At 32.5% G+C, this 13,162-nt stretch overlaps 2 protein-coding genes across 3 annotated transcripts in view; both read right to left on the minus strand.

The window, feature by feature from the left end:
* LOC108753819 (proton-coupled amino acid transporter-like protein pathetic) overlaps nt 1-7,879 on the minus strand; it is a 16,698-nt gene extending 8,819 nt beyond the window's left edge. The window contains exon 1 of one of the 2 annotated variants that reach the window (XM_018495736.1): nt 7,261-7,879. In XM_018495736.1, coding sequence (XP_018351238.1) covers nt 7,261-7,346 — 86 coding nt within the window. In that variant the 5' untranslated portion in view covers nt 7,347-7,879. Of the gene's footprint in view, nt 1-4,911; nt 6,230-7,260 lie in introns of those variants that run through there. The other variant, XM_018495737.1, reaches the window with a different exon arrangement.
* A 3-nt stretch (nt 7,880-7,882) lies between these two features.
* LOC108753821 overlaps nt 7,883-13,162 on the minus strand; it is an 81,507-nt gene continuing 76,227 nt past the window's right edge. The window contains exons 6-11 of the mRNA XM_018495740.1: nt 11,961-12,111; nt 11,478-11,684; nt 10,494-10,936; nt 8,858-9,036; nt 8,583-8,764; nt 7,883-7,965 (exon numbers count right to left, since the gene is read on the minus strand). Coding sequence (XP_018351242.1) covers nt 7,897-7,965; nt 8,583-8,764; nt 8,858-9,036; nt 10,494-10,936; nt 11,478-11,684; nt 11,961-12,111 — 1,231 coding nt within the window. The 3' untranslated portion in view covers nt 7,883-7,896. The remainder of the gene's footprint in view (nt 7,966-8,582; nt 8,765-8,857; nt 9,037-10,493; nt 10,937-11,477; nt 11,685-11,960; nt 12,112-13,162) is intronic.

The following is a 13,162-nucleotide window of genomic DNA, read 5'->3' on the forward strand; positions in this document are numbered from 1 at the left end:
AATAAAAAAATCGAATATCAATTCTCTTTAATTATATGCAAGAATTTGATAAGATAATAATAAAAATCTGTGAAAAGTTGGTTTAAAGTTTTGGTAAATCGCGACATTTAATTCAAGGTTCAATTATTGTCGATAATCAATTTTATCGGTTTTAATTTATCGAGACATGAAGTATTAATAAAAGAGAGTGGAGATTGACAAGAGAAATTTGGATATAAAAAACGTAGTGGCAAAAAGAGATGTGAGTTTCTAAAAATTTATCAGCAAAAGTGGTCAGTTAAAAAAAAACATAAGTAATTTGCAATTACGTAAAAAAGAAATACAGTTCTAACATGTACAATACACATCTGACAAATGGACATCGTATGATGCTTTACCTTGACCAATTTTCTTAAAAGTTCCTCCAAAGTTTATTTGCCAATAAAAATCAAGCATGCTGTTTCGACGACCGATGATGAAAATTCTTCATGGATTACGACCCGACGGACAACCCGAGATTCACGTGGGAAATTAATGGAAGGTAAAAAGTCAAGAGTTGTGCAAGGGACCCCTTCAAGATTGCAATCAGCCGATAGCGATCAATTCTTAGAGTATATCCACACAACTTGCATAGCTGCATAAACTTATACATAAAGAAAATTATCCAATCATATTTTACGTGCGTTTTATAAGAGAAATGCGATTGGATAATTTTCTTTATGCATACGTTTATGCATCTATACAAGTTGAGTGGATATATCTTTAGGGCCATTACGTACAAAGTTACATAAGCTGCATAACCATAGCATAAGGCCGTTGAACCAATAAACATTCAGCATAAAGACATATTGATAAGATTCTCATTGTTCTAGGGGCCTTATGTTATGATTATGCAGCTTATGTAACTTTGTGTTTGACGGCCCTTAATCTACTTTTGCAATTTTAATTAAAAGCAGCAAGAAAATGACTCTATATTACGCGAACGAACGCATTCTCTGAGTTATGACTGTACGCATGCTATCATTCGAGAAATCGAGCATCGTGTGATTCCATCTTAAAATGATCTCATTCAGCAGTAACTAACGGATCTGAATGTATAACTATATGGATCCTCGGGAGATCCTTGATTATGTAAGCGAATATATATGCAACGCAGATAATATAAGATTTCATAGTCGTGAAGGACTCGCGCAATTGAAACAACGTCTCATAAATATTCCACAAAGAGTAAAGAATAATGTCAAGAGGATACACAAGGACAATCTGTGAGTACAATTTGCGGAGGTGGAAATTAACCTTGAAAAAAATATTAATTAAATTAACGCTAATAACCGCTAATAAGCGGTTTAATATTATATTATAATAATATAAAAACCAAGGCTCAAATAATTAAAAAATTCTAATACAAAGCTACAAGTCGCAAATCGGACGATAGTTGTTAACAATTAAAATTCGTCAAAATGTAATATATGTAATCTACAAACGTTTCGACCTTTATCGGGTCATCTTCAGTGTCGTACAATATAAATGCATAAACTATTCTAAAACATCTTCAATCTTCACTGTTTAATATTATATTATAATTACAATAACGAATAAGACTCATATATAAGATTCATATATAGATATAATTAATTGTACCTATAAATTTATTATAAAACTTTTATTAATATTTTAAAACTATAAAATAATATATGTATTTACTATAATATGATTAAATTCAATTAAAAAAAAACTAAATCGTATAAAAAATTTTAGTTGTTTTTATAATATATACTTAGAATACTAAAACTATGTCAAAAAAAATGGATGAAAACACTTCCCTTTATAAAGAAGTATATTTGTAATTTTATTTCTGCACCATACGTATCGAAATATGATATAGTAATTTATTGTTGAAATATTTGCTAGTAACAATTTTTTATAAGTTAATCAGTAAATTAACTTTAGCGAAACAGATCGCTACTCAGAAATAATCTTAATAATCTAATAGATAAGCTTTATCAAAAACCGACTCAAGTGGATACAGTTCTTATTATTCTCCGCGATTTTGAAAAAATTTTATTAGAGGTATCCTCAAATGTGTCATCTTTAATCGTTATAACTTTTATATAATTTACTGCGAACTATAAGTGTGTAATTCTAAAACTATTCTAAAACATCTTCACTATAAGTATTTATTGTAAAATTGTATTCTATGTTCAAGAATTGAATATTTAAAGAATAATTATCATTTTAAATACTCGCTTATAATAGGCAATCGTCGTAATGCAAATCATTTTATTATTATAAAACATACTATTTTTATTTTTTATAGCAAAAAATTGAAAAGTTTAAAAGTTATTTTTTACAGCAATTTTGTCATGATATTTTGTCACGTTATAATCACTTGAAAAAATATGATATGGCTCACAAAGAACTCGAGTCATGATGTAAGAATACAAGGTGAAACATTCTCGTAGATGTGCAATAGAACAGTGAATTTTGGGCAAAATTTGATTGGTTGTTTCCAGTACTGCTATCATTATTACATCTTGTATTCTTACATCATAGTGCTGACCATGATATAACAGTATAAAATATCTATTCCATTGCACATAATGACGGCAAACTATCAGCACAATCAATCAAATTCTTGCTCCAAAGTTAATGGAATGCACTTGTTAGCAATCAGGTTCCTTCTTATAATTTCGGACAATGTTTTGATTGATCAAAGAACAGCCGCCATTTTCAAAACGACTGCGAATTCTTGTGAATGGAATACCTTATATTTATATCATAATGCTGATCAATATCATGGCGCTATCGAGGAAATTGTTTTGTTATGTTCATTTCCTAGCTGATTAATAAATATTAGTGTATAATTTCGAATCCATCTAATCTCCTCATACTAATAATATTGAACTGTCAATAAAGGCATGAATGTTTATAGTAAAAGATAATAACAATAGCAATGACTCGAATACAAGCGTGTGATTAGTTCAGTGTTAGTTCAGTGTAATAAGCTATCGTTCTAGGATGGTAGATTCAAATCTCATTTTTTTCAAAAGTTAATTGTAGTTAACAAAATAGAAAAGGTATGCTTCAGTTGTAAATACAAATTAAACTGGAAAGATAAAAAGTAATAACAAAGAATTTTTTTGTTAAAATATAATTATAATCTTTTGATTACACACAAAATTTTTTTATGTAAGAAAATGTTTTGTTATATAAAAATATTTCTTTCAAAGATTTGCGTTTCAAAACTATTATAAACTATTTATTTAATTCTAATAGAAAAAAACAATTTGTTTTAAATCTTATAGTAAAATCAATTTTACAATAACAATTTTTTATAAATTTTACAAATTGCATTTATAAAATAGATATACGCTACGTTTGCAACAATTTTCCTTTACAGAAAAAATCACAAATATAATACAAAGTTTATTAAATTAAATCGATGGCCACAAAATTCCAGCAAAAATGTAACAAAACTTTGCTGCCCATAAAGTGAGAAGCAAACAACAAATAAATGGCAAAAACCGAGTAAGAATATGTACAGCACAATATAATGGCAAATTAGTAGCAAATGTCTAGCAAAACTTGCTCGATCATTTGACATGTTTTTTTAAATATCCTTAAATATAACTCTCTTTTATGAATTTTTATATATAATTAATTCTAAAAATATCCATTACGCTTTATGCAGATTACGAATGGTTTAAAAACCAATTTATGAGAAAATATATGGAATAAACCTCAGGGTCGAATCTCTCTCTCTCTGAAATCTTTCCAAGTAACACACAGCGCTTATAAAGCGTTAACAAAGCGCTAAAAAAGCGCAAATGATCACTTCTTTAACACTTTATAAACGCTATACTATGCTACTTGGATCGTCAAATATAAAAGTTAACCGCTTTCACGCGGAGCAATATTTTATTTCACACACAATTCTAATTATAGTATAATTTAATATATTTTCAGGTATCTTAAATTTAAATTGTGTCATATTATGAAAATATTGTATTACGTTATTAGTTATATACTGCAATTGTTACATTAAAGAATATATTAACTTATTAAATTTATATTTGTTATAAAATTTGTATGTGCAGTATAAAAAAATATTCTTATCTGTCTTTTTCTTACTTTCTGTAAAACTTGTGAAACAATAGGCAAAAGATAAGGATAACCATTTAAAAGCATTTAAAAGTATTTAAAGATAATTCAAGGTTTTTAAAGTAATTTATCTAATTGTGTATTACATTGAGAAAAGTTAAAAGACCTTAAGTATTGTATATGTGAGCCATGTCAACAAAATTTTGTGATTTTTGTTTGACAAATATTTGCTTAACAGCTCATGAATGCATGCATTTAGATGAATCAATTAATATTTTTTAAAATAGCAATTTGTTTCAGCACACGTGAATGAGTCAATGTATAAATAACGTTAATTTACACCACTTTAATTTTTAAAGGCAAAATTTAAATTATTCATTGACTCATCTAAATATTCGCATAATTATTTTACTACACTATTCTTTATATTATTTAACAGCACATAAAATTCATTATTACTTAATTTATTATTATATTTAATTTACTATTATTTAATAACATATAATTACTCGTTACATATAACTATAATCAAATAATGTTAATATTCTACGTCACATTTGTTTCGTGACCATGGTCGTGACTATATTTTGATAGTTTTCAAAAAAATTACTTTCATAACTTTAAAATCAGTTGCAGATATTTCAATGTCAGAGTTATCATATTATAGAATGCAGAAGAACTTTGTTTTCTCTGTTTATAGATACACGCTCCTTGCGTAAATGAGTCATTTGTACTTTTAACACTTTCGTCAACAACCTTCGGGTGACAATTTAAATAACAAAGCCTTATATTTTCATAAATTTTAACTTGTGCTGTTAAAGTCATACTTACTCTTGCGTATTGAGACGTGGACGAACGAAAATTTGTTGCTTGATTTACGAATTTACGAAGAACGTTTATATCTTTCTCTGACGATGTTGAAGTATACCAGACTCACATTATCACTCGGCTCAGAAAATATCAATCCTCTTGTTTAACTCAATGTTTTACTTTAGTATTTTGATTTCAATTCTCGTCTATCTAAAGATCTTTATTTTCTCTCCGTCTCTTTCTGTTTTCTTCCTTTTCATGGAGCACGAAGCGCTCGCGTGAGTTCTAATCGAGCGGGAACTCGTAAAAGTTCTACAGAAGGATTCGTTTTGTCTTTTCTTTCTTAAAGATTACATTTATAATATAACGCGATAATGACTTATCAGCGGATTATTAAAGTTGTTCAGGTATGATTTACAAGATTATCAGAAAAATCCAAATGAATCGCGCAATCCTGTAGTCAACAAATCAAATAAATTCTGCCGTCTGCAAATATACAAAGAGATAATGACAACGATTAAACAGTGACCTGTACTGTGCGTTATCTATATCCTATGCTTTACGGATTTCTCTCTCCAATCTTGGAAATGTGGAAATAATTCGGAAATCGCACGCTTGCACTGCAAGTTGATGATAAATAAATTTCACTAATTGATGTCGATGGGAATTCGTGCGTAGCTTCCACCATGAAAAAAATTTCGCACAGTTTCGAGAATAAATTATCTTTGATAACTCATCTGTGTTGTTCTTGAATTCCACTGGAAATTATTGCCGGCATTTCCGCAATCGTGTAATCGAGTCGTAATTTAGTAGTCTCACATTGACAGATTTATTAAGGTAATCATCCGAGAAATTGACAACTTTTTTTTTCCGTCTGAGATCGTCGAGTGGTCGATGAACGTAAAACAATGAATAAGTAACCCTCGTCGATTTTGCAAGATGCTGAGCTTTTTCTGGTTTTTCACTGAGAAGTGGAAGGGTGATAAGAATAACGAACCGAAATTAACAGTGAAATGGTGACAGACCGCACACGACTGGGCAAGTTTCTTAGCGTTAGCCAGGTATATATATATGTACAGACAGTCAATACATGAGTGACTACCGCGAACACGAGCTTCATGCGAGTATATCAGGAAGGGAGGGAGTAGATAGTGACAGCAGGTAATGTACTCGATTCGACATTACTTTGAAGTGTGCACGAGAGTGTGTGGCGGGAATTAAAGCCACAGGGTTTTGCTTGCCAATATTAGAGGAGCAAAAAATTGCTCCATATACCGAATGATGGGGGTTTGACGGGGCTTGAAGAGCTAATTGTGAGGAAAATATTTTTCCATGTGTAAATATCTATAATTAATTGTTAACACAGAAACAACAATGCTGAAATATTTTAAAATTTAGGTATATTATATAATAGATACATGTTTATAGATACATGAAAATAATTTGGCTGGACCATCAAAATAATTATGTTGAAAACTCTCAAGCATGATGAAACAATGCAGTAAAAACTTTTGACGTTCTAACAATCAGCCTAAGCTTACTTATCTATCGTACTTAATTATTTGGATAATTTAACAAAAATATTTGCAGATCTGTACGTAACTGAATTTTATTAGATATGTCAGCAAAATCATTTACAATCACAGTACAAAGAAGAGAGTGAGGGCGGATAAACAGTTTAATTTCTTTATTTTTTGTATTAATAGAATCATTTATCAATTATGAATTCCGACGTCAATCGAAAAAATCGCCTGATTAGGAGTTACAAAGAATTCGAAAATATTGTGAAGTTGAAGATAAAATCGAACGTATAGAGTTTGACACGTGCAAAATATATATATATATATATATAAAAATATAATTTACAAAATAACATTTAAATTCTATTCTCTCTCTGAGATACCTTAATGTTTGTGAATTTTTGAGTAAATAATCAGAATTGACATTATCAGAATAATAATATCCAAAATTATTGATCGAAGCGCTGTTTATCGAGCGTATAAACATCGAATTTCTTTCCGCTTTCACGTCTTTCCCTCTACCTAATCCCTGCAATATCGCTTCCGCTTCTCTATCCCATTGCGCGTTTATCCTCGCTCAAGTGCTGGTGACCGCGTAATTAATTGATTAATGGCACTATAAAGTCGAATGGCTCAATAAAAACGGACGCGACGAGCCGCTCGAATCAGAAATCGTCGACACCTCCGATTCCTGAAGAATACTACGTCAAGTAACCGTTGCCTGTGTTTTGTACCCATAGGGACGTCGGTTATTCGACTGTGCGATCAGCTCGATTCGCGCCTCCACATCACGCGCGTTCCCTTTCACCTTATCCTCGTCTCTCTTCGTCCGCAGGTCGCGCGCACTCACCGTCTCTCTTCGTTCTCTTGCAAAAAAGGTCCCCGGCAGGTCTCCCTTCTCTGGACCGCTTCTGCGCCGCCGGTGTAGTTTCTCATTGTAGGTTGTCGCTCTTGTTCCACATCGCGTACGGCGCAACTCTGCAGTGCCGCGCGTTACGTAAACGCCGGCCAAGGGAAATTGAAGGTGCCCCCTCGGAATGTCGCAAGTGCCACATTCCACTCTTTACGGAAATGAAGGGTCCTCGATACCGGTCGGTTATCAATCACAGTCAGATTGATTAGACATTTAGAAGCGAGAAAATCACAAGAACGATCGAGATATGTCATCCTCACGATGCCATGCCGGTACGCAAACTGAAATGATCTCATAACGAGCGAAACATGAGATATTTCTTTGTGCTATAATATATGATAAAATCACAACGCGGAAAAATAAATACAGCCGAAGAATATTGTTATAAAGATTTCCCATGTATTCTATTCGTTCTCATCCTCTTTCGCTTCGTTGCTCTGGAGAATCTGTCCTTCGTTGCTTACTGATTATCTACATCCTCAAGTGACATCAGACTGCTTTATGTTTCATGTTTTATGTTAGGAAGCATAATTTTGCGTTAAAAGTCTCTCAAGCAGTTTGACAAACTATTAATCAACATACTTCCTGCTTTCCGCTATATTCTCTAACAATTGACCAGGTGCTCTCTATTGTTCCAAAAACCTGTAAAATAATATAAACGCGCATTACTTTATTTAAATATTACGGCGTATTAAAATTAAACTACTGTTGCAGAACAATAATAATGTTTATATACTTATACTCTTATACTCGATAATCTACATTAATTAACTATCTTAAAGACTGATTAAATCTTGAAACTAAAATTAGTATTTGATTCGGAGAAATAACAAAAATTACGTAAGTATTTGGTTTAAGCAAATTTTTTAAGTTTAAAAACTTGTAAAAATTAATTTTCAACTGGAAAAAATTTGAAGTAAGACTAATTTTTTTTTTCAAGTTTTCCAAAATCCAAACTTGCAATAAGTTTCCATGTGTTTATACGGAAACGATGATTGTGATAAAGTATCTGAAGATTTAGCTCTAGATATATAAATCTAAAAATAATTTTGTTTTTATTATCATTAAAATAATTATGTAAGACGCTCAAGCTGATTATTATAAAATATTGAATTTTTTTTCAGCATTATTCATCATGTTAAGAGTCTTGAGTATATAATTATTTTAATGGCTCGTACAAAATTATTTTTAGATTTGTATCTAGCTAGATACACTTCTGCAAAATTGTTCTTTTTCTTTATTTCTAAGAAAAGTCGCACCAATATTATTAGCCAGACAATGAAAATAACGATGTTCTTTGCGAACATCGTCCTCGTGGCTTCCGCCCACTTAGTCGATGTCTCGATTAGTATGGGTATCAGCAACATGATCGTCGACATGCTCAAGGCGGAGAACAGGCCCAACAAGGGTACCATTTGGGGCACGGCGATGGCCACCAGCGCTACGGGCAGAAAGAAGGACAAGGACGAGTTATTTCTTGCTAATTACAATCGACATTTATAACATTAAATGCTTATAATTGTGGTATGCTTACTGGTGCCGACTACACCGCCTAATCGAAACAAGCTCTCATAAAATCGAAGTTGCCGCGAACTCTTAGTGGCGATCCTCGAGTGGATCATAGGCCATAGCACACTCATTGGCACGTAGTATGTCACACCGAAAGTAAACAGGACTGACAAGGAAATAGCTATCTTGACTACTTGGGCCAGGCTGCAAAGAGTAACGAATAAAATGAATGAAGCCATGAATTTGCAATTTTGTAATCGATACAATTGTAAGATTTATTATGCACTGAAAAAAATGTTTGATTGAAAATGGACAACCAGAAAATGGAACCAGAAAATTCTAACTATATAAATCAGAATTCCGGTTATCTCAATTAGAATTTTCTGATTAAATCTATTAAAATTTTAGTTGAGATAATCGAAATTTTGATTGATATAATCAGAATTTTTTGGTTCGTCCATTTTCAAGCAAACATTTTTTTCAGTGTAAAAATAAATTTTTTGATATAATAATGACCTTCCCTCTCTTACACGCGATTATTATATAAAGAAAAGAGATCTAAATTAATGCTCAGAAGATAGTAGAAGTATAATGTTATACGTTCATAATACCGACAAAAGAACGGTCATTAATTATCTACCAGGAAATATTGTATCATTATTTGAATTTTTAAATACTACAGCGGTATCATAGGAATATATTACAATTTTATTAATCTACATATAATCATCAAAAAAATTTCATAACAAATTATAAGATAAGACACGTCACCGGACACGTGTTAATAATGATGTAGAACGTTGTTCGTTACGTATAGATAAGCGATTCAATAATTCACGCGAAAAACTGTGATATTTCAACCGAAGTTGACTTCAAACTAATTTTAAATCCGAGTCAGACGTGAGTCCTTCAGTTTACGTGATCAAACTGACCCTCACAATTGTACATTGTGTATTTCTTTTCTACGGTCTGCTAGCTCGTTTCGCTTTTGTTAAGTTTAAGTTATTCGAAGGTCTCGTTACCTTGTGATTCTTACGAGAAATACAGTATATACAAAATCATAAATACTGAACATGTAAAGAATCATACAATCACGTAAATGTTAAGCACATCCTGTTCTGTGATCACTGACTACGCGATGTCAATTATACAGCTGTCATTTAAAACAGACAGCCGACATATTTACCATTTGTCGCACGTTAATGCACAGTTTAATTGCCTTTGATAACGATTTGTTTGCAATTCCTGGCAAATAACAAACTTTTATTTGCACAAAAAGCTGATGTAATTTCTTCAAATATTTCATTTGTGAATGGCCTATAAAGCTAGCAGTTTCTCCTCTAAATATAATTAATTATAATTGGTGGAAACAGAAAAGAAATGAGCTTTTGATAACGATTTGCAATTCTTGGCAAATAATAAATTTTATTTACACAAAAAAACTGACATAATTTCTTCAAATATTTTGTTTGCAAATGATCTATAAAGTTAGCAGTTTTTCCATTAAATATAATTAACTGTAATTAGTCGAAAGAGAAAGGGAAAGAGAAGGAGAAACATGTCAAATATATATATATATATATATTCAACGTTAAAGTATTAATTAAATCTGGACTAGTGGTGGTACAAGTGTTTTGCAAGACAGAAAATAATCCACTTACGTCTCCTCCAATGGTAAGTTCTTGATAACGGTGTCACAAGCATCTGGATACTTGTTATACCCCAGGAAGCCGAAAGTTAGATATATAACAATGTTCAACAAGGTGCTGGCGATAATTATACGCTGCATATGCGTGGGATGCTTCATCGTGTTCTCCAGCGGTAGGTACAGAGTCATATTGTGCAAGGCAAACAGGAAAATGGCGCAATACATGGGCACAGGTAGAAATTCCGTCACAACGTCGAGTCTACGGGGATCGGGAACATCGTCCAGGAAGTAGTAGAACGTGGTGCAAACTCCAAGGAACAGGAACAAAGTGCCGATAACGGAGAACGGCGTTAGATACTTTAGATTCGGTATGAAGCCCAAGGCGCAGATCAGGGGAAAGAAGATGATGATATAGACGCGCGCGTTCATCTGAACGTTCGCAAAAAATTCTATCACCTGAAAATACCGCCGGCATGAAATTACCTAACTCCAATTTGTTGTTTCTAAATCTAAAAGAGATATCGAAGATTATATCAAACCGAGCGAGAGCTTTATCGTAAAAAATGAAAGTAATCGCAGTTTTTTTTATAGATATCGGCTTCCCGCAATTTTACCTTATCTTCCTGTTTGTTTTAATATCTGCTATTTTTTTTCGCAACGATAAAAAAAATATGAGACCGACGCAAATAAGATGGAATGTGAGCCAAGTTTTAATAAAATCCTTCAAACAATCTTCGCGATCGATGTTTCTTTAATTAAAACATGAAGCTATAATTTCCGGATACAAGCTGATAGATGCGAAGGACTTTCCATAAGAAAAAGAGCGAATTGCGGTTTCGTCAAAGAGTTGATCGTTAAAATTGAGGTCAAGTTGTTCCGGGTTGTATCCTACGTAAAAGGATTATTTGTACGTAAGACTCGCCAAAGGCCGGACATCACGATTGCCGCTTTATCGTTTCGACTTCCGGCATGGGAGAATCGCGGCGTTGTGTCATACCTGTTGGAACGATGTGGCCACGTATAAGATGTATATCACAGCGGCCTGAAAATGCACGAAGCAAATGATCACGTTGGTAACTACACTGAATAGCCTGGCGTACTTTCGAATCCTCTCCGGACCTGATTGGAAGGAGAACTGCGCCGTTTCGGCAAAATTCAGCATGGGTATGCGATTACGTCTGCATAACGCCTGGGAGCACTGCACCTGCACACCAAAAAGGAGACAGAGAAAGAGAGAAAAAGAAATTTCTCTGCATTCAGATGCGTTGAAACCTTTTCTTTTTCTTTATGTTTAATAGCTTATCTCATCAGCGGCGCCGACAAAACAATTGGGTTATCGTGATACTACATATATAAGGTCAGGTATCGTAAACAAGAGGATATGCCTCTCTCTTTAGCGTTTCTCGCGAATTGTTTTCGAAACACTATTATGATAACGTTCAAGATGAAAAAAATCATCGCTTTCCACGTTCTTACGTACGATAATGCTGGCCGTGTGAACGCACAGTGTGCCAATGACGATGCCACAGACGATAGACATCCCGTAGCCGGTCCTTCTGAAGGCGTGCGGTAAGAAGAGTATACCGGTACCAATCGCGCATTTCAGCAGATGCATGAATACGGCGAAATCTCTGCAAAGATTTTATTAGACAAATCACGTAAGTGTGTCCTTCCAATATGTTTGTTTATCAATATCTTGGTACATAATTGAAATCGTAATAAATAAGATAATATTTAATCTCGTTAAACCTTATTAATTTTTTGCGATAAGCACAATATCGTGTAATTTATTGCATATGGCAAATATTTGATATAATATTATGATATAATTGATGACGATGAAATAAAGACACAATGCGAAGGAAAAGCGATAGCGATAGAAATAACACAACCTATCAAAAACTACATTCCAGAAATGTTATTTCTATCACTATCGCTATTCCTTCGCATTGTGTCTGGGGTTTAATAAGTGTTTTAATCACATAGAACTTCACTATAAGTTCTATGATTTTAATGTACTGTGCCCAATTTTTTCAGCTCTAGATTCAAGAGATATCTCCCAGAGTACAATGGAGATATCTCCTGGATAAGGTTATTCGTAACTTATCTGGAAGTGAAGAAATTGAGTATTAGTTATCTTAAAATTTTGATTTATAACTCTTTTTTAACAAACCTAATGAAAAGTTTTGGCAATAAGAGGGAGAACGATATGGCAACGAACGTTTCGAAAATGTTTTAATAATAATTACGTATATTATATATATATATTATTTCCATAATTTTTTGCAGTAATGTTGTCACGAGTGCAACTTAGACTTTTAATATTTTATAAATTTTCCAAAGTTTTTATAAACATCAATTTTTATCTTGAAATAATTGATACTGAATAATCAGTATGCCCATGAACAGGAAATGTATGTATAGGCTGTCATATGATCTTAAGTCATTGTTTGAATGATATAAGAAGATTAGAGAGCGTTAGAGAAATTAAGATTTAAGAGCGTGTGTATCTAAGAATAGCTTAATTGCTATAATATAGAATTAGCTGATACCTCTTATCAGCTTATACATTTATCAAAAAATTACACGGACCTACGAAATTGAGGGTGTTAAAAGATATTTAAGAAGTACAATAGGAGTTTTTCATGTAATTTTGTACGTTGAATTTAACTGCAGAATTGG

This window comes from Trachymyrmex septentrionalis, unplaced genomic scaffold (assembly GCF_001594115.1).
Source record: "Trachymyrmex septentrionalis isolate Tsep2-gDNA-1 unplaced genomic scaffold, Tsep1.0 scaffold72, whole genome shotgun sequence".
Classification (NCBI taxonomy): Eukaryota; Metazoa; Arthropoda; class Insecta; order Hymenoptera; family Formicidae; genus Trachymyrmex; species Trachymyrmex septentrionalis.